The 25,173-nt window shown below is 51.7% G+C and overlaps 7 protein-coding genes across 7 annotated transcripts; 6 read left to right on the top strand and 1 right to left on the bottom strand.

Moving 5' to 3' along the window:
- Positions 1–7,193: 7,193 nt before the first annotated feature.
- Positions 7,194–9,117, top strand: BO85DRAFT_382866 (homeobox domain-containing protein; the record flags this gene model as incomplete). The annotated part of the gene is made up of 4 exons (XM_025656483.1): positions 7,194–7,792; positions 7,850–7,987; positions 8,052–8,689; positions 8,747–9,117. 4 exons carry the CDS (start codon positions 7,194–7,196, stop codon positions 9,115–9,117), a joined length of 1,746 nt encoding a protein of 581 aa, XP_025510842.1.
- Positions 9,118–10,302: 1,185 nt separating this feature from the next.
- Positions 10,303–11,326, top strand: BO85DRAFT_453573 (putative copper resistance protein Crd2). The gene is made up of 3 exons (XM_025661082.1): positions 10,303–10,738; positions 10,830–10,925; positions 10,980–11,326. Exons 1-3 carry the CDS (start codon positions 10,579–10,581, stop codon positions 11,054–11,056), a joined length of 333 nt encoding a protein of 110 aa, XP_025510843.1. The 5' UTR covers positions 10,303–10,578; the 3' UTR covers positions 11,057–11,326.
- A 1,037-nt stretch (positions 11,327–12,363) lies between these two features.
- BO85DRAFT_463444 (AP-2 complex subunit alpha) lies at positions 12,364–15,214 on the top strand (the record flags this gene model as incomplete). Its single annotated transcript, XM_025661928.1, has 3 exons — positions 12,364–12,815; positions 12,878–13,212; positions 13,269–15,214. The coding sequence occupies 3 exons, from the start codon at positions 12,364–12,366 to the stop codon at positions 15,212–15,214; spliced, it is 2,733 nt and encodes a 910-aa protein (XP_025510844.1).
- A 171-nt stretch (positions 15,215–15,385) lies between these two features.
- Positions 15,386–16,532, bottom strand: BO85DRAFT_453575 (YggS family pyridoxal phosphate enzyme). Its single transcript, XM_025661083.1, has one exon. The coding sequence runs from the start codon at positions 16,442–16,444 to the stop codon at positions 15,626–15,628; it is 819 nt and encodes a 272-aa protein (XP_025510845.1). The 5' UTR covers positions 16,445–16,532; the 3' UTR covers positions 15,386–15,625.
- A 2,229-nt stretch (positions 16,533–18,761) lies between these two features.
- BO85DRAFT_168563 (uncharacterized protein) lies at positions 18,762–19,521 on the top strand. The gene has a single exon (XM_025654272.1). It carries the CDS (start codon positions 18,985–18,987, stop codon positions 19,345–19,347), a length of 363 nt encoding a protein of 120 aa, XP_025510846.1. The 5' UTR covers positions 18,762–18,984; the 3' UTR covers positions 19,348–19,521.
- A 655-nt stretch (positions 19,522–20,176) lies between these two features.
- BO85DRAFT_453578 (histone deacetylase hosB) lies at positions 20,177–23,860 on the top strand. The gene has a single exon (XM_025661084.1). It carries the CDS (start codon positions 20,365–20,367, stop codon positions 23,680–23,682), a length of 3,318 nt encoding a protein of 1,105 aa, XP_025510847.1. The 5' UTR covers positions 20,177–20,364; the 3' UTR covers positions 23,683–23,860.
- A 9-nt stretch (positions 23,861–23,869) lies between these two features.
- BO85DRAFT_168603 (AN1-type zinc finger protein) lies at positions 23,870–25,110 on the top strand. Its single transcript, XM_025654273.1, has one exon. It carries the CDS (start codon positions 24,082–24,084, stop codon positions 25,033–25,035), a length of 954 nt encoding a protein of 317 aa, XP_025510848.1. The 5' UTR covers positions 23,870–24,081; the 3' UTR covers positions 25,036–25,110.
- The last annotated feature ends 63 nt before the right edge of the window (positions 25,111–25,173 follow it).

Here is a 25,173-nt window from a genome sequence, read left to right on the forward strand (position 1 = left end):
GATTGCAAGTCCAATACGTGTATGGCTCAGGGGTGGAAAGGAGCTTGAGAGGAATTGGGCACATGGAATCATCGAAGACAGTGAGATGTCCAAGGAAGGAGCATGAACGGACGGACCCATGGAATCCCGTTGTAAACGATGTTTCATGTTAAAGCCGATGATGACCCGCACGGACCAGATGCGCTGGAGCCATGGAAAAAGTATGGATGGCTTCCGGAACCTGGCTCGATTAGACTAGGATATGGATCCCGGTAGCGACCCGAGTCATGCAATTGTCCTTGAGAATTGGTTGTTGATTATTGTAATTGTTGGTTGTGTCTCCTGCTCGCTCTTGAACTGTTGCCATCATCATCATCATCATTGTGGTTTAGTGAATGCCATTGTTTTGCACTTTGGGACCTCAGAAAATGACTACCATGAGAAGATGAGAGTATGGTGAACCAGCCAACCCAGCCAGCCGTTCCTATCCACACCAGCCGATACAATGTCTTAAGTTAATTTAATTTGTGCGTGGTATTCGAAACTTGTTGACGGCCGCCCCCGCGGAGCTTGCGTAATGGAAGGCATTGGCGCTTATCCACCGCCGTTCCTAGAAAGGTCATTAGCCCCAAGCCAGAGGAGGAGACTAGTCTAGTTATCTGCATTCTGCTTATCCTCTCCTTCCGTTCCATCTGGCGCCCATCCTTCACGATCGATGGCAATAATAATATGATCGTTTATTAAACTCCCGTGATTTCGGGAAAGGCCTTGTCGGTGCTCCAGGTAAAATTGAAGGGGCCCGCGATGGCGTTTCTTATGACTTGAAAAGCCTTAAGAGAGAAATTAAAGTTGGTCCTCCCCAATCTCTTCGCATCCACTCGGGTTCGCTCGATCGGCCGCGATTTGCTTTGGGATCTTCTTTCCCCGCACCGTTGCCAACTTGCTACACGTCGAAAAAAGGGCGAAAAGGCTCATGGCTCAGAGACGGGCTCAGCTGGATCCTCTTCTGGAGCTTCGATCCACTGCCCACGATGGCCCTCTTCTTCCCTCCTCCTCCAGTCTCAACCTTTCGCTACCGCAGTGGGTGGCGGCTCCCGTGCTGAGCTGAAGGATCATGCCATGGATTATCCACACCAGGTCTTTCCCGAGATGCTCATTCGAATGCCTACTGTGAATAATAGGGCCCCGAGATCGCAGACGCGCGAGGGGATCCACTATCCAGCCAGCAGGAGCTGAGGGTCCAGCAGATCGGTCCTTTGCAGTTACGCCAGTAAGAAAAAAGAGGGCCAGGGTTGACTGAGAAATTAGAGATGGAAAGCGAATTTTTCGGAGAGAGAGCAATGCATGATGCAGACCCAACCGACCGAATCATCGTCATGAACAAGCCCGATTTGATGATGCTTTGGCTTGCGGCCGAACTCTCAAGCGAGCTCCGAGAGAAAGAAGAAATTACACTCTGGATCCCTAAACCTCGGTCTTTCCTATCTAAGGTTGGGGTTGAAACACGACGACGCACTCTTTCCACACAGCCTGCTTTTTAGTCGATGCCTACGAAAGCAGGAGTAAACCCTGCCTTCCAGGCGTAAAAACTTATCCATCGGGCAATCGTCGCGCGGGATCTTATTCATTTGTCTGGGTCTTTCAGTTTCACTTGCGTCAGTTCATAGTCCGTTGTCCTGTATTCCCAGAGTCAGGGGAGGAGGCATCGCATTATGCCGTGTCCCCGTTTGAACCGAAGCAGGACCTGATACACTTGCTGCCAGATGCCTACGTAGTATTGCGTGGTGCGTAGATAGTATGTGCTTACTCATGACAAGCGCACTAATCTTCTGGTTTTCTGGTTTCAATACAGCCCTATTATTGTTCCCTAGCTCGCTTCTGCTCATTTCCCTTTCGCCCCCGCTTCGTTGGGTCCCAAAAGATTGGATTTCCTGGACATTGATTAATGTTAAGAAGAATATCTCTTTCAGATTTGTTTTTTCAACATCCCAAGCATCTAATTGGCTACCACACCAAATGTTATCCTCTCAGCTTTGACCTATCATTGCCACCAGGTCAGCACTGGTTCTGATTCATGAATGCATCATGCACGCCTTGCAGATGTCGATGTATCAAATACTCCGGCGTACTCCGTACTCCCAGATAGGAACTTGTCTGCTCAGGACTGTAGATAAAATCCCCTCCACCGAGTCAACACATATATAATGCGCGTCATTGATCGACATAAACCAGGATAACCTAACAATTATGTCGCACTGAAATCTGCCAAGACAACTACTCCTACTACTCTGCCGCGTAGTAGTAAACTCTAGATCACTGGAGATTTTGATGCTCGTTCGGCAGCTAGCCATTCAATCCACTGCAGTTGGTATATTCAAGAGCGCACTTTGAAGTGTACATAGTAGCACTACGAAATGTTCGCCAAGCTGTGCTTGTCCTGATAGTAGTCACTCAGTATCTTGTGTACACTTATCTACTAGAGGCAGGTGGCACTGCAGGGCTCCGATAGTAGGGCGCTTGCAGAAGGGAAATGGAAATGAAATGAAATGAAGCAAGTCAGTACAACTCCAGTTGGAATTCCACCAGTCACCCTTCATCTGGATAATAACGATCCATTGTTGATTGTCTGATTATCGGTGAAATTACCTTGGGCCAATGAAGGCGGCAGACAGCCTGCTGAATGTCTCCATCCTTAAGTCTTTAGTAAGTATCTTGTAGGAAGTGGTTTAGTTAGTTAAGGCTAGTAAGACGGACTTGGTTGCGCACCCCGTCGACCCACCCCAGTGGGGATTTCCACCTGTCGGAATCGTTCAATGGCCGTCTTGTCCCTGTCCCTGCGGTTGTGCTTTTCTGTCTTTTCTTTCCTTCTTTCCTTCCCCTCATTCGCTTTCGTCAAATCTTTTATTCCCCTTCCGATCGGGCGGCCTATTGGCTAGACGGATTGGATTTGTTTTTCTCTTTGGGTAATCCCTTGTAGTTGATCGGAGGAGAGTATCCTCCGTACCTGCGGCAGACATCCTCATGATAAGGATCACTGCTGAAATTTTACCAGAATGGATCAGGATATTGGTTAGTATCCAGTGCAATATGTTCCCGTCTTCCTGTCGTCCTCCATCTTATTCTAATTAAGTATCCCGATTAATTTGTTGTCTTTTACAATTTTTTTTTCAAAATCTCCCCTTTCCCCACAGAATCAAACAGAAACAGAGTCATAGCTCTCTAAACCAGTTTAGGCAAAAATTACGAATACTCGAATCCCCTATTATCCTTCCATAGGTACAAGGTTCACTATGCTGCGTAGGTGGCAGGTCGTAGGTTCCTTGGGAGCGAGGCCAATTAGTAAGTACGTAGTAGCAGTAGTAAATGGTATGGTACCTTGAGGTACTGAACACCTATCAGTAACTCTAGTGTTTTCTGGTAGTAAATACTGGGAGAGCAGGTACCTCCAGTACAGCCAGTACTAACTAAGTATCTATCCCAATCTACTTTCAGTTAGACCAAGGTACCCGGGTCACATTGTTCTGCCGTCTCATTCGCTCGTGACCCCACCCATCGCTCCTTCTCCTTCCACTACCCTGCAGCCCAGCCAGCCTGTGAAAGTTCACCACTTGCTTTTTCCACCCCAAAAACTGACCTGACTTCCTCTTCCTCCTCCTCTTCCCATCTTCCTTTGGTCTTCCATCGCCCACCCCCCGCTCGGATCATCTGTATAGATGCTACTCTGTGCCCCCCCGCGTCACTACCTTCTGTTCCCAAAAGTAAGTCACAATTGGGTAAGTACTTTCTATACCTTCCTCTCTCCAGCTTTTCTCTCTATTTTTCTTGCCGAATATCACCCGAGTTGTTTCATACAAGCGTCTGAAGTGGAGCAGGAGGGCTTTCCACTTCCAATCCGTCCGTTTCTTTCCCATAATTTCCACCCCTCTTTTCTTCTGTCCGGTGGAGAGGGCACATGAAATCCGCCACGGTCGACAACCGTTGACTGCAAGGCTTTTAGCGTCACGCTCGGTTCAAAGCCCGTTCAGCTCGCCTGGTGCAAGGTCCGCCTGGTGGCCCTGACTGGCGTTCCGGTGCATTCCAGCCTCGTTCCTCAGGATCCTAACAGACACGCTAGTTTCTAGCCAGTCCACTGGCGCTAACCACCACGGCGCGACTGCAATTCGCCGTACCGCTTCTGCTTCGGCCGCGAGAGGTTCGAATACTCTCGGAGACAACACTCATCGGTTTCTCCGCAAACCCTGCCTATCCTTTTCATCCATCCATTCACCCACCCAACAACACATCTCTCCCCTAACCCCCTCCCTCCCCCCTCTCTTCCCTGTCTAAGCTTCCTTGGGTTAAAAAGGTTGTCGAACCAGGTCAGCCCCATTTGCCAGTCCTTGGACTGCCAACCCAAGATAGTCATTCTTTCGACAATTCCACGTACCATATACACGATCTTTGTACTTCGTCGGTACTCCGTCCTGCCCGTCCGTTTGGGGCAGTGGGACCGACGGAAATGCACTTCCTGACCTCAGTAGCAACTCCTCCGTACAGACATGCCACTATTACTACTCCTATAATCATCATCTGTCCGATCCATGTCGGCACCTAAGCTGGGTGACAGCTACGCTATCCAGGATGGTGCAAATCGGTCCCAAGAAGTGAGGAGCTGCTATCATTCTATGGCTGCCGGCCTCCACTATAGCCATTTCGCGCCAGTCCTACGTCCTTTGCCCCTGTTGAAGGGGGGTCGTTCCTGGACTTTATTACCTTTAATTGTGTTGTTCAAACCCATCACCCCTTTCAATTTAAATCCCTGACCCCTGTTTATCTTTCTTGGCTCCTCAAAGGCTCATCCGTCAGCTCGGACTCCCATGCATCTCCAACAAATCACCTGAACGTCTTCCCTGGCTGGTGGCGGATAGTTCGCTAAGTGGCTCCGAACCTAATCCGTCTGCCTCGATCCATGACCGGTGTCCGGCGGATTATGGAGCCAACGCCCGACTAGTGCTGTCGGTAGACTAAGTCTCCCACATGGTGTGCCTACTGCCGCCGCTTCTGTAGCAGGGACGGTTGTCTCGGATGACTCAGGACAGGCTCCAGGCCGGCGACCAGGGTCTAGTATTCTGTAATATGCAGTATTGCCCCTTGAGAGGCCGCGGTTGGCTGACAAGCACACGCTGGTTTGCGGGTTTCGAGCTAGGGAAATCTCAGCGTCCCAGACTTCCACTGACCCGCACGGTGGGATGCAATGGACCGCGGACGGGGTTGCCGGTTCCACGTCGGAAAATTTACGAGCAATAGAGTATGCCGGATGGAGATTACTAGAAACGGTCGATGGTTGTTTCGTCCACTCCATGCATGAGAGATTTACCCGTTACCTCGACTGAAGAAGCACCTCGCTCATGAACGAACACGAGCTGGCGGCCCTCTTGTCTAGTCACTGAATTACCGGGTACATGGCTGTTATTCAGGTTTGCCCGAGTCGGTTTGGCCTCTTGTGGATTATCAGTTCGCCACTTTTACTTTAATGATGTACCGTGATGTTGCTGTCTTTCCATCCATGATACCCACTGCACATGCCATCCTCGATCTCTTCCCGTCTTCCACCTTAATTTTATTTATTTTGTTTTGTTTTAGATTTCGAATTTATTTATTTTATTTCTATTTTATTTTATATTATTTTTTTTTTCTTAATTCTCCCATTTTATCTCATTTTTTCTTCCTTCTCTTCCCGTCTGTCCTCCATATCAGATCGAACGCGGCTGCGCAACCGTGGTTCAAACCCCTATCGAATAGTAAGGCACAACTCATAGTCTTCTCATCCCCTCCGTGACGTTCAAGCTGCGGACTACCTGCTGCCCTCAAAAAAGCGTGGTGATCATAAGCACCTTCGTTGGCCAGTACGTCCGATGACAACATCCGGGCCTACTACTGCTGGTTCTGCTGTCTAGCCCAGAGGGGTACACTACTAGTCGTCCTGCGATCTACTAGGGCATTGGACTGGGAGCTGGTCCAACCTGGAAACATCTCCGATCCCCGTTCCCTTCTTTTCCATCATTTCCATTGCTTCTCTTTCTCTCTCACTCTCACACTCTCTTTTGGCTCTGAGCCTGATGTACACCTACCTACCTCTGGGGAATTAAGTTGGGTTGACACTTGTAGTATGGTGCCAGATCTTCGTGTACCGAACATCTAAGCTGTGGCCCGTTCAATCCAATTTCCTGTTTTCTGACGCTCGTTCCTTTATCTTATTTCTCTCCATTCGTTTTATTTTATTTTTATTTTATTTTATTTTTCATTTCCCCAATTTTCCCACACACTCTTTTTTTTTTTTTGAGTTTGTTCCTCCGCGTTAGCATCAAGCATCTGCCTATCGTTGGCCAATACTCCCTGTATTCAGGACTGAAGGCCATTCGTTCCTTCAGAGGTCCGACACTCGTCCACCGACGAACCCTTCCGTCGTGTGCCCTCGGTGTTGCATCTTTAGCCCGAAGACGACGACGACGAGGGTGGTTGTGGTGCTGTTTACTTTTGGTGGCCAACTTGAAAGTGGATCTCTGGTTGGCCGTGACCAAGGCCTTTCGTTTGTCTAACGCCCTGCGTTATTTCCACTACCGTGATCGTGCTTTTGTTTCCGGCTTGGGCTAAGCACGGGTTAATCTGCTCTATAACCTTCTACCCACCGTCCGGTAGTGTTTCCCACCCCCCGCCCCGGCCGTATCCTAGGACCCAGCAAAGGGATCGACCTTCATTTCTTGCCGTTCGCCGTTGGTCCCAGCGGTGGCCGAGATTCTCCTTTATCGTTTCGGGGGCAAGTCAAGGGGAACAGTCTAAAGTAGGAGAGCAGCGTGGTTCATCTGTTGCGGCTTGTCCACAAGTCTCACTACTATCAGCACAGCCAACCCTGCCTTGTGTCCATCTGTTCTCTGTCTCCTTACTCCGTACTCCCTAAGTTTCTGCAGAGGACCGGCCAACAGGTTCTTATTCTCTGCCTCCCTCCGTCTTTCATCTCGCGGTCCACGGCTCGGAGATCCTGCGCTTCTTCAGCAAGCGCCCCGACTGCTCGTGCAGACCCACCCTACTCTCCCTTGGCTGCGATCCTGGTCGCAGCTTCCATCCATAGTCAGATTTATACAGCAGTGCACCGGATCTTTCTGTCCTTTTGGACCTACCTGCACTAAACTTGCCCCGTTGTGACGCTCTTGGGGATAGCAGACTCTACTTCTATCATGTCAATCAGCGGACCGTGTGTCTGGTTGTCCTCGTTGTCGCCACCTTCGACTTCCCATTTACCCGCCATAACGAATCATTGGTCGACAGCTTCCTGGAACAGTGAGCAGGCATCGTCAAGACCGAGGGCCCTGCCTTCCAGGCTGCCCGGGTCGTGGGAAAAGGAGGGCGAGCCAACAAAGCCGTCTACCAGCGGTATGCAACCACTTGTGCTCAAGGCTGAGAATGCCTTCACAGCTGCGGCTCCGTCGAATGTATCGAGCCCGGTACAGCAGCGTTCTACAGGGCCCGCTTCCGTCAACAATCGTGAGAATCGGCACACAGAGACAGAGGGCGATGCTTCACGTGTGAAGATGGAGAAGCACGGTCACGACGAACTTCAGCTCCCAAGGCCCCAAAAGACAGCCAGTCCCCAGGTCACAACCCAGAAGACGCCGGAGCAGAAGGACAGGGAAGCTGCAGTACAGCATGAAAAGGAGAAGGATGATGGTGACGCCGACATGCTCTCCTCCGATGATGGGGCAGGGTCGTCAGTAGGCGGTGACAAGAAACAGTCATCAGATTCAAAAAGTGAAAAGAAAAAGATGAAGCGCTTTCGGTAAGCAAATGGTTGATCTCATCAGAGGCTGTGTACTGAACTAACAATTCTTTGTAGACTCACTCACAACCAAACTCGATTTTTGATGAGTGAATTCACACGTCAGGCTCATCCCGATGCCGCCCATCGAGAGCGACTGTCGAAAGAGATCCCTGGTTTGACTCCACGGCAAGTCCAGGTTTGGTTCCAGAATAGGTATTACCCACAACTCATATTTACAGAAGCCACTCGTACATGGTCACTAACGCATATGTGGCAGACGAGCCAAACTCAAGCGGCTTACAAGCAACGACCGAGAGCGTATCCTGAAATCTCGAGCGTTGCCCGACGATTTCGATACCACTCAAGTGCTACGCACTCCGTTCGACCATAAAACACCAGCAGAGGCACCAGTTGCGTCTCCCCGAACCCTTCTGGCACGTAATCCTGCTTCTAACTCCTTCAAGATGTTACTCACAGATGGCCTGCCCCGACTAAATGATGATGATTATGTTATATCCCCTCTGAGCTCGGCTTCAACAACAAATGGTTTCTCGGCGGCTGCAGACAGGCATTTCGAAAGTTATGCTCAACCTGGAGTCATGCCCGGGAGAGGAGGCCCTGCACTGTCAGACCTTCACAGACATAATCGCAGTGCTTTCCCATTTCCCAGATCGAGCAGTTTTTCTGAGTCCTCCTTCAATAGCGGGCTCAACTTCCCTGGGCGCTTTTCGAGGCCTGGAGTGGAGCCATTGAGCCATCCCAGCATGGCTTATGGTCGCCGTCCGGTAGACTACGCATTGGGTCGGCCAGCTAACGGCATGGTCGTTGGATACGATCACCAGCGGGCGTTAGAGGGCTCCGTATCACCCACAGGTCCACCCGATCAGTCAATCCACTACAATGTGGACAGTCACAGTATGTTTTCCCCTCTAGAGCCATGATGAGCAGTGAACTGACATATCCCGGCATCAGACCAGCAAATACCTAGTTATCATTCTTCATTGGCCATGCCAGCTCCCAAGGGGTATGGTGGCATGGAAATAAACTCTCATTTACAGCAACATGGACGGCAGATGCCTGCCCTACAATCCGTGCCAGTCTCAGACGCGCCTGACTACCGGTCCTACTCATACGACCATCATCCATACGGCATCAGCCACGCGATGCCATACTCGCAAGCCAATGCTTCCAGCATGAGTCTTCCCGCCTCATTTCCTTCCGATACCGCCCAGGGGGCCGTTACGACCTCCGCCGAAGACCGAATGAACCATCCTCCACAGCTAATCGACCCAGCCAGGGCCAAGTTTGGCGGCCAAACTTTTGAATACGCAAACTACCTATAATCCAGGGTTTCTGTGGAAATGGAAGCCCCATATTATGCTTCAACAATCGCAGTGCATCCCATAATTCTTACGGAACTCTACCTCATTTAATCGGCTGCGGTTACATACATTCCTTTTGGCTCCTGGCTTTTGCACCCATTACAGGAGCCTGACTATCATCTCCTAATCTCTTTCCTCCTTCCCATTCTTCCGACTTTTCTTTCTCGGCCGCTTCCTCTGCACTTGCATTCCATATTATCTCGGAGGCGGAAAAATGCATGTATCTTTCAAAATCAGCTAGCTTTTCTTCGGCGGGTCATTAGTGGCGTCTGATTTCAGCCTGTTTTCTCTCCAGTCTTCTCTTATTTCTGAATTCTTCTAGGCGGGCTGCGTGCATTCCTTTGCTGGTTCTGTTTCTCTGGTCTTGCTGCCCACCTAGCTTGTGTTTATTTTTTGGGGGGTGGGCCAAGGAGGCTGCCGTCGGTTTACACCTGTACATGGACATTATATTCTAGTTGATAATTATTAAAGGTTATACAAGATACTGGCAACGACCGGCGAATGGTGCAATCTCCAAGACTGTCTTCCCTGCTAATGCTTTTCGACCTTTTCCTACATTGAGGTCTTAGTAAGCGCCGCATAGAGTCTACGGCATTTGACTGCTCGGGAGATATACTGTAGCTCCCGCGCCGATCCAACAGTCGGTGCTTGTTCCCGGATCGACCCTTCGATAAGAGTTTGGAACATCCACCGGCTAGGTGATTTATTGCCTACTAGGGCGGAGGATACCTGAACAAACGATCCAGGACAAAGTGAGTTGCTGTGCCAATGGGATGATATCATTCTCTACCATACTAAAGTAATACTAGTAAAGTAGTTGTGCGGCGACCAATGACAACGCTCAAGATTGAAGAAGGACTGGGCAATAAGCAAACATGCCACCACCAGTCTACGCTCGTGGATTACAAACGCAAGCGATCTGTCTTGCCTGAGCATTGATCCATATTGGGAGGCATTGTCGAATCAGAAGAGGGCGAAAGGCAATGTCTGATGCTTTGAGATGGTCAGCAGTCCGCGATCGCCCCCGTCCGGGCCAATGAGAGCGCGGACATTGCTAATCGCGCCCGATCCGCCGCTCAGCAGAACTCGACTGCGGCAAGTATAAATCCCTGCTACAACCCCATCGTCTTTGCTTCTTCAGCATACATCATTCGAATATTTTTCTCTGCCTTGGAAATCCACTTGAATCGCTTCTTTATATTACACACTCTTCGTTCTCTTTGATCACAAAACGTTCTTCGTGAAGTCTTAGAAAGATCGATACTCTGAAGACTACTACTTAAACTAGTCTCCGCTCCGTCCTTGATTACGTCATACATAGTCCTTGCTCCCTCGGTCTACCGATCAAGAACTACTACTTTATTACAACAAACGGTCTTCCGTCTCTTTACCTCTCTCCAGTCAAATCAATATCCAGTCAAAATGGTCCACCCTTCCTCCACCTGCTGCAAGACCTCTGGTGATGGCAGCTGTGTTTGCGCTGCCCAGGCCAAGTGCTCCTGCGGCAAGCAGAACGCCCTCCACTGCACCTGCAACAAGGCTTCCACCGAGAACACCGTGAGCGGCGCCCGATGCTCTTGCAGTAAGTCATTTTCTCCCTGTCTACGCAGACTTGAGACACACATGCGTTCAGCTTGGTGCTTCTGTGGACCAATCGCTAACATCATCTCCAGGAGCTCGTCCTGCCGGAGAATGTACCTGTGAACGTTCGGCAACTGAGAACCACCCGGTGACGGGAGCCGCCTGCCCATGCGGCAAGAGGTCTTCCAGTAAGTTTTGAAGTGTCTGGTTTCGAGATGATTCCGAGCTAACAAAGACCTTAGCTTCTTGCACCTGTGAGAAGGCCAGCGCCATTGACGCTGCTGTTGGTCTCGAGACTGACTTCACCACCCGGGCTTAAAAGTCCACTCCTACACCTTTGTGCGGAGGTTCTTGATCGAGTTCTTCTTGACTGTTACTAAATTGCATGCTCTTTGGGGTAACCGGTGTTCTTTACGGAGTTTTCGGGGGCTGAGATTGACCGGATTCATGGTTGCGTGGGTGTTTGACTCTGAATTATTTTGCATTGCCATAGGCTATTCTCATGGGGAAGCGGGAGGTTACGCAGGATCAGTGACGAAGAATCCAATTATGTCTTAGAATTATACCTAATGCGATGACTGTCTGAAAACCCGAATTTAGTGGGGAGATGCGTGTAGGAGTTGTTTCTCGAAGATTTCCTGGTTTCTTCGTCACCAGTAGCAGGGCAATTACTCTCACCGACATGCAAAAGGACAATTTCAATTTGAGCCAAGAGCGGAAATGAAAAATAGCAGGGGAGATCCATCAATCTGCGGAGTGATGTCCCTGCTGCAGTATCCCCACCCGATTGCAGTGCCTTGAAATCCGATAAGGTTCCTGTAGATCTAGAACCACTCCTCTTGAGCACAAATGCAGTTTGTGGGTGGTGTGTGTAGGAAGTTTAACGCCACTGTCGTAAAAATTGATATAGCTTAGCAAGCGATCATCCAACATAGAACTCCAAAATAAACAATGATTTTCTTCACTTTTCCTCCAGGAGGATAAGCAGCAGCTCCTATTCCATAAATGGGGTTGACAGATGCACCGCCACAGCGCAACAACATTTATCCCGGTCTCCGCCGGATCGCCCGCGGAAGTGGCTGAGGCAGCTTCCCTCCTGGACCAAAAGGGTCTCGTTCTCCCTCCTTTCCGCTGCCGGACTGCCTCCACGTCTATCTGCTCGTCCCTGTCCCAGAGAGCTCGACTTTCTGATCGGAGCCATCTACCGGGCTTTTCACCATCTTCCTGCTCTTCTAACTCTCTGGACAGTCCCCCCTACCCCTCTTTTTTTTTTTTTTTTTTTTTTTTTTTTTCCCCCTGTCGCGCGTTCCCCGAAAGGCCCCCCCCCCCCCCCTCCCCCCCTCCTCCTCCAGATCTCGGCTCTCCCACTTGGCTCACCATTGCCCTTGCGCCATGCTCCATGCACCATAGCCACTAAAGCGGAATTGACAACGAGCAACCCCGAAAGGAGGGACTGGACATGATTGTATGACATACACTCATTTGGAGGATTCTCACTAGCGTGGTGTTTGCGCTTACATGACTCCTTGAAGTTCAGGAACGACGAATTCGACAGCTCTCGATTTGATTTCCTGCTCTAATAATTGATCCTTAATTGGTCTCACGTCATATGCTATATCGGTCAACATGTCGTCTATGCGAGGTTTGGTTCAGTTCATCGCCGACTTGCGAAATGCAAGAGCGCGCGAACTCGAAGAGAAGCGGGTGAATAAGGAATTGGCCAACATTCGGCAGAAGTTCAAGGGTGGCAGTTTAAATGGTTATCAGAAGAAGAAATACGTTTGCAAGTTGCTCTACGTCTACATTCAAGGATACGATGTCGACTTCGGTCACCTCGAGGCCGTGAACCTGATTTCCTCCACCAAATACTCCGAGAAGCAGATCGGTTACCTGGCGGTCACTCTCTTTTTACACGAGCAGCATGAACTGCTCCACCTGGTTGTCAACAGTATACGGAAGGATCTGTTAGATCACAATGAGTTGAATAACTGTCTAGCCTTGCACGCGGTTGCGAACGTCGGCGGAAGAGAAATGGGCGAGGCGCTTTCGACAGACGTCCATCGGCTCCTGATTAGCCCGTGAGTGCCTCTACGGTCCTTCTGTCGTCGGCCTTTTGCCTGTCTGACTGACTGGGATCTAGTACCTCCAAGGCCTTTGTCAAGAAGAAGGCTGCGCTGACCCTCCTTCGACTGTATCGCAAGTTCCCCGACATTGTACAGAACGCTTGGGCGGAACGGATAATCTCCTTGATGGATGACCCCGATATGGGTGTCACGCTTTCGGTCACCTCGCTTGTAATGGCATTGGCCCAGGATAAACCCGATGAGTACAAAGGTTGCTACGTCAAGGCCGCACATCGCCTGAAAAGGATAGTGGTGGATAACGACATTGCCTCCGACTACCTTTACTACCGCGTGCCATGTCCTTGGATTCAGGTCAAGCTGTTGCGGTTGCTTCAGTACTATCCTCCAGCAGGTATGTCTTCCATGTATCATTATCGGCTGTATGTGCACCACTAAACTACTGAACAGAGGATAGCCATGTTCGCGAGATTATCCGTGAGTCGCTACAGCAAATCATGAACTTGGCCATGGATGCACCGAAGAATGTCCAGCAGAACAATGCCCAGAATGCCGTTCTTTTCGAGGCGATCAATCTCCTCATCCATCTCGATACCGAGCACAGCCTTATGATGCAAATATCTACACGTCTTGGAAAGTACATCCAGTCGCGAGAAACAAATGTTCGGTACTTGGGGTTGGAAGCCATGACGCATTTCGCGGCTCGGGCCGAGACTCTAGATCCGATCAAGAAGCACCAGAATATCATTCTCGGATCGCTCCGGGACCGCGATATCAGTGTTCGGCGCAAAGGTCTGGATTTGGTTTACAGTATGTGCGACACCACAAACGCCGGTCCGATTGTGAACGAGCTACTGCGTTACCTTCAGACGGCCGACTACGCCATCCGCGAGGAGATGGTGCTGAAGGTTGCTATTCTCACCGAGAAGTATGCCACCGACGCGCAGTGGTACATTGACATGACCCTTAAGCTCTTGTCGCTGGCTGGAGATCACGTCAACGAGGAAGTGTGGCAACGAGTAATCCAGATCGTGACCAACAACGAAGAGCTGCAGGCTTATGCAGCGCACAACTTGCTTGGATATCTGAAGACCGATTGTCACGAGAGCTTGGTGAAGATTGGATGCTATGTTCTGGGTGAATTTGGCCATCTGATCGCTGACAATCAAGGCTCAAGTCCTATTGAGCAGTTCTTGGCGCTGCAAGCAAAGATGATCACCAGCACCGACACGACACGAGCGATGATTCTGTCCTCCTTTGTCAAATTTGTCAACCTCTTCCCCGAGATCAAACCTCAACTTCTGCACATATTCCGTTTGTATAGCCACTCCCCAGATTCTGAATTGCAGCAGCGTGCTTTTGAATATTTGTCGCTGGCGACGCTTCCCACCGATGACCTTCTGCGGACGGTGTGCGACGAAATGCCACCCTTCTCAGAGCGCGCCTCGATTCTGCTCTCTCGGCTGCACCAGAAGACAGCCGGCACGACAGAGAAGAAGACGTGGGTGGTGGGCGGCAAGGATGCCAACGCCGACAAACAAGAGGTGCTCATGGCGCAGAACACGGGACTGAAGCGCAGCTTCACCACAATCGTCAATGGCCACAAGACCGGGGCCAATGGCACGACAGCCACATCGGGGGCATCGGGCGACCTAGCAGGACTGGATCTTAGCGCCCCATCAGGCCCGCCGCCGAACATGGCCAGTGCGGCTCATCTCACGCCGGACTGGGATATCGGGTACAACCGACTCTACTTTGGCGATGAAGGTGTGCTGTTTGAGGATGCGCAAATTCAAGTTGGTCTGCGTTCCGAGTACCGGGGGCATATGGGTGTGGTGAAGATCTACATCTCTAATAAATCGTCCTACTCTATCGGGTCCCTCACGACGACGGTGGATAACCCGGCTGCACCGAACCTAAAGATTGACACGAAGAGTCTTCCCGATCCATCGGTGCCTGCCGTGGGTCAGACGCAGCAAACGTTCTTGGTTGAGGGGCGTGGGCCATTTACAGAAGCGCCGACGATCCGCATTTCATATCTTGCGGGAGCGCTCCAGGCATACACGTTACAGCTGCCCATTCTCATGCACCGATACATGGAGCCATCAGCGTTGTCGGCAGAAGATTTCTTCAAGCGCTGGCGGCAGATTGGTGGGGGCCCGCTGGAGGCACAGAAAACATTTGGCGTTACGGCGCGCCACAAGGAAATTGGCGAGTCGTTCACACGACGGGTGGTGGAAGGCTTTGGGTGGAAGATCCTGGACAACGTGGATCCGAATGCGAAGAACATCGTGGGCTGCGCAGTGTACCAGTTTGCTGAGGGCAAGACGGGCTGTCTCCTGCGACTGGAGCCCAACTATGAGAGATCGGTAAGTTTGCTCCCTTCACCATGTTAATCCCGTCGAGGACTGCAAGGAGTGAGCTGACTATATGACTTAGATGTACCGCATCACGATCCGCGCGACACAGGAATCGGTGCCGCAGGCATTGGCCAAGCTGATGGAACAGAAGCTGTCACAGGGAGAGCGAGGAGACAGTGGGCGATGATGCTCGGGGTGTGTCATGCTGCATGTTTGATTCTTCGTACTCCGCCAGGTGGCAGTTGGCGGGGGGTGTATTTATTATTGATATCGCACATATATACCTGGGACATGCGGGACGCTTGTTCTTTTCTTTCATCTTAATGTACAACAGGCAGCAGTCGAAGTTACTGTCTTGGTTTCCCTTCCTCTCCCATCACTTTTCCTCCCTTAAGAATGCATGATGCTTATAGAACACGTCGTGAATCGTAACACCTTTTAATGGACTCAAACCACCCTGGCCTGATCCTTGGGCGGCCTATCCCCAAAGATAGTCGTCCCAACGCGAACCTCATCACTACCCAGAGCAATAGCGCCCTCGAAATCCTCACTCATGCCCATACTCAACTCCAACTTGGCCTCCTCCCCCAGCAAGCCCAACTCCTTGACCACACGATCCCTGGTCTCCCTCAGACACACAAAATCCTCATTCTCATTCTCCGGCGTGGTAGCCTTCGACCTGGCAATGGCCCCAATGGTCATAACCCCCTGCAACCGCAACCGGGGACACTTATCCCTAATAAAGCGACACAATTCCAGCGCGCCATCGCCCGGCTCCACCCCGCTCTTATTCTCCTCCCCAGAGGTATTCACCTGCACAAACACCCTCAACCTCTCCTCATGATTCGTCGCCTTCACCTCAGCACTCCTCTCCCCCCACCCTTTATCCAACAACGACGCCTTCTTGGTACTATCTACGCTCTCGACGGCCCAGAGCGCGGGGGTATCTCGCGCCAGAGTCACGCATTTATTGCTCTGCAGGCCGCCGATGAAGTGCCATTTGATGGTGGTGGGGAGGAGACGGGCTTTCTCTTGGAGTTCTTGGAGGTAATTTTCGCCAAAGTGGGTTTGATGTGTGGGTGGGTTGGTAGTGTGGAGGGTAAGGATGTCACTGGCGGGTTTGAGTTTGGAGACGGCGACGAGACGGGGTGGGGTGGATTTTGGAGATGAGGTGGTTGCGGTGTTGATGCGGGCTGTTACGGTTGCGAGGTTGGTGAGGAGGGTGGTGGTGCGGGTGGGGGTGGAGGGGCGGATTGAGGTGGTCATTTTTGTAGTAGTTAATTTCTCCCTCCTCCGTTGGGTTGTGTTATATGGGGATCTCTGGTTCGTGAGGTTGGATGAGGAGATAGAACAGTAGTCCAAGTTACAGAGTACAGTAACAGGTGATGATAAGATTGACTGTTCGGGCCGATGCAGAGCTACCACGCTAGGCTGGTTTGGGTGTTAGTGTTACACGTGATGGAGTGAGGTTCAATTCGGATTCGGCTTTATTGTTCCGAAGAGCACGTGGCTGACTAAGAGGGGGAGGGAGGGGGGACAGTTCGTGCTAACTAAGCTTAGCTAGTTGGTTAGTTCCAGATTAACTAATCAGGAATCAGTAATCAATCAGTCGTGTCGTCATTCTGCAGATTGGAAGAAGTCGACAGTCCATGGGTTTGGGGTTAGAGTTCGTGGTTACGTGTGTGTGTGTGGTGTTGTTCTAGATGATCTACTATTATGCCACTCTTTGATGTCATTATTCCCTCTCTCTCCCCTCCAGATCTCAGCATGCAACGACAAAGCCACACGTTGTTCCTTACCCTCCCCCCTTTCACCCCTCTCTTTTTCTATTTTTCCACTTTCTGCCGGTAGATCACACTAAGAAGCCCGTTTTGGTTTCCCAAAACCGCCGCCCGGAGAAGGGGGTGCTGTCAAGTCAGACCTTCGTCTTACTTCCGAACCCACTGCCAATTTCCATCGACTCCATCCGGCTCCATTTCGTCAAGGGACTATTTGTCTTCCGAGACCATTAGTGTTGACTATCTCGGCTGAAGGAGGAGCTCGTGGGTAATAAACAATAGTCGCGGTCCCTCTCTTTCTCTTCGGAGCGGTCTAGCAACCAACTTAAACCAACACGGGGCTTTTATGTCCGACATTATCTCCTTATTAAACATAGTAAGTACTAAAGAAATACAGATGCCTAGACCTCGACTCGCCGGATGTTCGACTGCTATTCCTATCCGGTCCGTTTTATTCCTTTCATAATGGTGTTCCTTTTCCCTTTTTTTTAACCCCCTGATGCACGCGCACACAAACAAATTATACTCCCCCTGATTTATTATTATTAATACATTTTTTTTTTTCTCTTCGTTCTCGTTTCTTTCCATGGTTGAAGCAGATTTTGCTACCCTTTTGTGCCTTTTTTTTTGTTTGATGTTTCCTTTTATAAATTGACGTACCACTGACCACAACTCTGAAGTGACATTCAAAACCCGGATGGACCGGGGAACCATCACGGAACTGAACCAAACAATTTCGAGAACAAATAACAAAAAAAGCGATTTATAAGAGAAAATCCAAATGAAAAGGGTAACACTAAGTAAGAAAAGGACTCAGGAGCCATCCGAATTAGGCAATGCAGTTAGTAGACTAGGTCCCAGTTGGCTTGGGCTTCGATCGATACGACAGTCCGATCATCCCTCATTCTCCGTGGTAGCCGGGCCAGTGAGCATTTGTAAAAGTAGTCGTCGATTCCTCTTCGTCATGATGAACCAGGGTTGCTGCATCTCTCACCGTTTCCCTTCCCTCCCTTCCTGCATGAAGCCATCATTCCATCCTTCCATTTGGTACACTCTTTAACGCCCTACTCCACCACAGCGCTTGCAGCTGACGTCAAACACTCGCTCTGCACCAACTGTCTGGACGGCTCTTTGCTGCTGCATTGTCATTCATTGCCCTTTCTCTCATGCTGGCTCTTTTTAAAGAAACACTCTGCCGTCATTTGCCTTCACTGATCATCCCAGTCGGCTTGAATGGAGTGGTGGTTAGAATTCCGCTGACTGACCGACCGACTGACTGATTGACTGGCTCCCTTGCCCTCATTAACGCTCTGCTCCCCTTCGCCTTTCCTCTTCCTCCCCACCACCTCTTCTTCCTCACAACGTTTCCCCCTCTTCTTGCTGAACACGCATTGATGAACCTGGGAATTTACCTCCCATCCTCGAATTTGATACAACAGTCCCGGAGACTGTCATCCCTCCAGCCTGGTTGTGCTGGAAGTGCGTCATATCAACTCTTCCAACAAACCGCTTGACCCTCAATCCGAACCGCCCAGTCCAGACCCGCGGAACGCCGAGTGATCTCCATCCCTCCATCGTCATCTAGTGTATATCCTAACTATAAACCGCCTCTCGTCCACCAGCTTCTACGCAGAATAGATTTTCAACTTACGAGACACGGCCAGCAAGAATCCACACTGCTTTGAAAGCAGTGTTACTACCCGCATTTTCACCACACAAAAAAGGAGTACGACCGAGTACATTCTTGCACCTCTCTATTCAACCCCCTCTCCGGAAGACCGCGGAGTCAGAAGAATCCCGCACCAAATCCACACCGACTCAAACCCTCTTCAGCGCGGCCGGTCTTTGGGCACGAATTGCTTCTTGGTGGATCTAGATTCGACCGTTTAAACTTCCGGCACATTTGATCTCTCGCTTTCTTTTCTTATTTTGTGAAATTTACTTTTTCTGCACTGCCTCCCATCACCAACTCATCAATCACACTATCCGCTTCTCTGCCCTCTTACTCCCCCCCCCCTCATTTCCAAGATGTGTCGCCAGTACTTTATGGTCTATGAATGGTGCCGGTGTGAAGAAGATGCCGGCCAACAGCTCTGTTCCTCGCGCAACAATGAGAACAATTACTGTCCCGAAACGTCCATTCAGTTGGTCCACATGCACTGTTTCTGCTACGGACACGCAACCCACGGCTTTAAGTCGGAGCGCAAGCTGCGCAAGCAGGAGCGCAAACAGGATCGCAAACGCTTCTCAATGCTGAGCTTTACAGACAAGAGCGACAGGAGCGACAGGAGCGAGCCCAGCGCCTCCAGCGAGACCAGCGAGCAAAGCTTGCCGACTCCACGGAAGAAGCGATGGTCCTTGTTCGCTAGCTTACGGTCGCGGACCTTTTAAGCTGTCTTTGACGTGGCCGAGTGCGTTTTTGCAATCGTTTGATTTTCCTTTGTGAATGGGGTTATTCTGTGAATCATCAGCACCGGTGTTTGGATGCATGGATCATCTTTCTCCTTTGGGTGGGTTCGGTTCGGGCGTTTCTCGGGGTTTATTGTGTTTTTGCTTTTCACAAGGTCGGGCGGGGGACTTTTGCAAATCCCGATGAGAAAAAAGAGACTTCTTCATACCCTCTCTTTGGTGTTTTATTTTTGGGAGGGGTTTTATACATTGGGGTGACAATGTATGTTATCTGGATGGGATTGTAGATAGATTGACTGCTCCGATCGGATCGGGAACGATCTGATTGTGATGCGCGAACCCCGGATGATGCATGGATTATTTGGGGGCAGCAATAAGACGATCGACTATTGTCTGACCAGTGATTATTGGAAACCACATTGGCTCCGGTCAGGGATGATGGGTCACATTCTCGACAAGTTCCTGCAAGACACCCTTGGAAGAACTACTTTAGATGCAGCAGTAGTGACTTGAGGAGTATCGAGTATCTCCAGTTACGTAGAAGTAGAGATTAAGTAGAGAGGCCAAGTGGAGCGCAATCCCGGATGGATCGCCGGCCCCTGAACCTGGAAAGTTGGAAGCTTGATTGTTGAAGCTTGAAGAATGAGGGGAAACCCTGCATTGCATTGATTGATTTGATGGAATGCAAATTGAATGATTTGACTTATGGAGGGAGGGTATTGGGTTTGAGTTCCCGTGCTTGTTGTTATCTTGTCTGCCTCCCTTTCCTTCTCTCTCTGTCTCTCTTCCTCTCTCCTCTCTCCCTCCTTCCCCCCTCCTCCTCCTCCTCCCTATCTATCCCTGAGTATTCAACTCCCTCCTCACCTACCAGCTCTCATCGCAATATAATTCTCTTTTATTTCTATCTAAATTCTATAATTCTATAATTCTATCAATCCAAGTTACCTCTCTACTCCACCTACCAGAACATCCACTGAACAACCCCCCGATGGGCCCAATATGGACCCCTCCAAGCGCCATGAGCCCACCTCATTCACTACGGCTTCATCCCCCCCAGCAACCGAGCCCCCGCTGTCTACAGACGACGCGACTACCTCGACTCAGAGACTAAGCTATCCCTCGCTACACGACATGTCCCTGCCTCCCTCATCTCCTGGACTCTCGTCAGCCGCCTTGTTGTCGCCCTCCGATCCCCCTGCGCGTGCTGTCGCGACCCAGGCGCACCCCACCCCACGTCGCATTCCCAGCTCCAGCTCCCTGGCCGATGAGCGTCGCAAGTCCTCGCCCAGCCTGAAGAAACGTTCATCCACCGCGTCGCTACGTTCTAACCGTGGAGCGTCCACTTCACCCCGACCCAGCTTATCGCGACACTCCTCATCCTCGTTCGGCACCTCCCCGACGAGCGCGTCCGCCACCCACCCAAACATGGCCAAGAAGGCTCATCGGACAGCGTCGGCGGAGCATTCTTTCGCAGCAGCAGCAGCATCCATCGCAGCAGAGTCCTTTCGCAAAGAAGTGGCCTGGCATCAGTCCGCAAAGCCACAGTCGCAGACACTCGTGCTCGTCCATGATGCGTGTTATGGCCATCGCTTCTCGCGCCCGCGAACCTCCCGCGCGGCGCTTAACTCTATCGTCGAGCGTCCCGAGCGCATCCAGGCCAGCGTGCTGGGCATTTCGGCCGCATATGTTCGACTAGCCCGGCGACATGCAGGAGGCACGTTCGCTCCTCACCCTGACCTCAATCCGCAGCAGCTGCCGGTGCCGCCATTCCATATTCGCAAGACGGCGCGGACACTGTCGCTCAGCTCGCCTGCGGTCACGCACGTGCATGGGTCCAAGTGGATGGAGGACCTAAAGACCATGTGCGATGCAGCCGAATCCCGGCTTGCGTTGAACGGCAAGGAGTTGGTCCGCCCTCGCAGCGCCGGCAAGGACAGCGCCGCCACGAATGCCCCTGCTTTTCACGAAGGAGACCTCTATTTGTGCTCGGAATCCTTGAGCGCGTTCGAAGGCGCCCTGGGAGGTGTCAGTGACGGCGTGGACGCGGTCATGGGTCCGGGCCCAACCAAGCGAGCGTTTGTCTGCATCCGCCCGCCCGGTCATCATTGTTCTGCAGGTCATCCGTCAGGGTTCTGTTGGATTAACAACGTCCATGTGGGCATTTCGTATGCGGCCATGACCCATGGCTTGACCCATGCCGCCATCCTCGACTTTGATCTGCATCATGGAGACGGATCACAAGATATCGCCTGGCAGCAGAATCACAAAGCGGTAACCGCGCCACGGAATGCGGCCGCCCATCGAAAGACCATGGTGGGATATTTTAGTCTGCACGACATCAATTCCTATCCGTGCGAAATGGGGGAGCCGGAAAAGGTGCGCAATGCGAGCGTGTGTATTGACAAGGCCCATGGCCAGTCCATCTGGAACGTGCATCTGGAGCCGTGGAAGTCGGAAAAAGAATTCTGGGACCTGTATGCTGCCAAGTACACTGTGCTGATCGACAAGGCGCGGGCGTTCCTGCGTATGCATACCGAGCGGCTGGCCAACACGCCCAATGGACCTCCGCCGAAGGCAGCCATCTTTATTTCAGCCGGGTTTGACGCGAGCGAGTGGGAGGGCGCCGGCATGCAGCGCCACCAGGTAAACGTGCCCACCGAGTTTTATGCCAGGTTCACGGCCGACGTGGTGCGGATGGCGAACGAGGAGGGCCTGGGGACGGATGGGCGAATCATCAGTGTCCTCGAGGGCGGCTACAGCAATCGTGCATTGACCAGCGGTGTGCTCAGTCATTTATCTGGACTGGGTGATGCAAAGGGCAGCACCCATGATCTGGATGAGCGGCAGATTGATCGACTCGCAGCGGAAATGACAGATCGTCTGGGCCTGTCTGATTCGACAGAGGGGCGGTCGGTGACTGAACCGATGTACAACAGTGAGTGGTGGGCACCAGGCGTGCTGGAGGAACTGGAGGCGCTGGTTTATTCGCCGGCTGCACCTGTCAAGCCCCGGGAGAAGGCTGTACCGACCTACTTAACCACAACGCAGTCATTTTCTGCCAAAGTAGTCAATCCCCCACGAGACCGCAGGTCGACCGGTTCGCACTCGAGCCCAGAGCCGGAAGCACCATCTCCACCCCCGCCAGTCGGCTGGGCGACTGCCACGCATGAACTATGCAAGGTCCTGGTCCCGACCGGTCGGCAGACGACAAGCTGTCGGCCAGAAGAGCTCAATGCCGAGGCATCGCGCCTGCGACGGGAGCGTCAGACAGCAGCGGATGCAGCCTCCACAAGCGCGACCACGGCTGCGGTGGCAGCTGCAGCTGCGGCTACAGCTACGGCTACAGCTACGGCTACAGCGTCGACCGCAGAAGACAGCCGGATGAAGCTCCGCGTGCGGAAGCCCAAGCCCTCGCTGCCTGCCTCGCCTCCGGCCGAGACTGTCAAGCGCCCTGCAGCTCGTGGCAGTCGGAGAACCACCATCGACACAGCGCCAGACACAGCTTCTGCAGTACAGACACCCGGTCGCGTGGCCCGCAGGAAGAGTGCAGGAGCCGGGTCAGCAGTATCGACGCCAGAACCGACCGGGCCCAGACCCGCGTCGAGTGCCGCGGTGCGCAAGACCAGTACTTCACAATCCAGCACACCTCGACTATCCTCGAGTCCGAATACGCCTCCTGTGCCGCGAGTGCCGCCGGCTTTTCTTCCAGCAGAAAGCGAAGGGTCGCCGAATCCTGATGGGCCCCAAGATGATCTGGACGGTCTGACAGCCGGGGTTCGCAAGCTGCATATTAAGTTGAAGGTCCCATCGCCAGAAGAGAACGCAGCCAGGGAGAGAGAAAGAGAGAGACGAGCAGCGGAAGAGCGGAAGCGCGCGGCCTCCAAGGCCAGTTCAAAGACGCAGACGCAGACGCAGACCCCCAAGTCGCCTCGCAAGCCCGCTGGTCGGGCACTGAGCTCGGCTTCAAAGGCGGGTCGGTCTGCAGCGAAGCCCACACCAGTGGCAGTTCAATCAGAGACCGAAGCCAAGGACGAGCCATCAATCGTCACGCCTGTAACCTCGTCACCGCCGTCCGTGAGCAAAGTTGAAAGCAGTACCACCCATGGCTGGGACAGAAGTGAACCCGAGGCTGCAGCTAGCATGGTCATGTCGCCACCATTGACACCAGGCCGTCCGCCATCGGCATTATATTCTCCTCCCGGAATGACACTGGCGCGGGATGGATTGCCGGTCATGATGTCGAGCGGGGTGATACCATTTGCAGAAGCCGTACGGAGGAATGAGCAGGGGGAGGAGCAGAAGGGAGGTAATACTTAATTATCGTTGTGATTCACTCATTGATTTTCCTTGTGTTGGACTTGATACTTTGATACTTGTTTGATATACCCCTCGTGTTGGAGTTTTCCATGTCATTCCTTCTTTCCTCTCTATGTCAGAAAGAATTAAATTTAGCAGAATAATTAATCGATTGAATGCTACACATATCTCCGAGCAATCTCCGATCCGATCAGATAAAATTGTGCACCGCCACGCTGAGTCATTTGCCTCTCTCTCTCCGCATGACTCCCGCCGCCAGGCGCTTCCAGCATCTGCCAGAAAGAACATTATTAAACATTTACTTACTCTATTCTTCCCTTCACATATCTTAACTCCTCACCTTTCCTCTCCATACCTCCCACTCTCAAACCAAACCCATACTCAGAAAAACCACCAAAAATGTCCCCAATACCCACCCCCAACCAACCCACCTCCTCATCATCAACAGCAACAGCAACAGCAACAGCAGCAGCAGACGCCGACCTCGACGCCATCGGCTCCCACTGCTCCCTCCCAACCTGCAACCAACTCGACTTTCTCCCATTCCGCTGCCCCTCCTGCAAGGGGACATATTGTCTCGAGCACAGAACCGAAACAGCGCATAAATGCCCGAATGCCCGAATTTCACCCTCACCGTCCACAACCTCCAAAACTCAGCAACAACAACAACAACAAAAACCCAATATATACACCGCAGATCAATGCGCGCATGTTTCGTGCAAGACACTCATTAATACTCTCACTGACCCTGGTGTGCGGTGCGATCAGTGTCGGAAAGAGTATTGTCTCAGACATCGGTTGAGGGAGGGGCATGATTGTCGGCCTGTCTCTATTAATGGTAGGAATGGTGCTAGAGGAGGGAATAATGTAGGGGGAGGGACGGATACGCTGAAGTCGATGTTTGGGAAGTTGCGCGCTTGGGGGAATAAACCCTCTTCTGCTTCTACCAGTGGTAGTGGTAGTGGGAGTGGGAGTGGGAGGAAACCACCCAGCCGGGCAGTGCAACTGAACAGCATGAAACGCACCGCCAAGGGAGAGAACAACATCCCCAGTGACAAACGGATCTATTTACATGTTGTGGGGACGAGCGAGACGACAAATAAGCCGGCGACGGATCCCCCGCGGGGAGACTTTTTCTTCGATGAGAGGTGGAAGGTGGGGAGGGTGTTGGATGATGCGGCGAGACGGTTGCAGGTGGAGAATGTGAATAATCGGGGCGGAGGGGAGGAGGAGAAGTTGAGGGTGTTTCATGTTGAGGGGGGAGTGTTTTTGGAGTTTGGGGAGAGTGTGGGTGCGAAGGTGAAGTCTGGGGATACGGTTGTTTTGTTGAGGGGGGCGGGGGTAATTTTATAGAGAAACCCTCCGGAGGGAGGGATTTTGATCTATGGTGTAGAGGGGGGAATGTAGAGTATATACCCTTGCTTGTTTACCTATTTGCTGCTATCTAAACATATTTGTCTATCACTCACTGTCTTAATTCTATATACACAG

This window comes from Aspergillus piperis, assembly GCF_003184755.1.
Source record: "Aspergillus piperis CBS 112811 unplaced genomic scaffold BO85scaffold_27, whole genome shotgun sequence".
Lineage (NCBI taxonomy): Eukaryota > Fungi > Ascomycota > Eurotiomycetes > Eurotiales > Aspergillaceae > Aspergillus > Aspergillus piperis.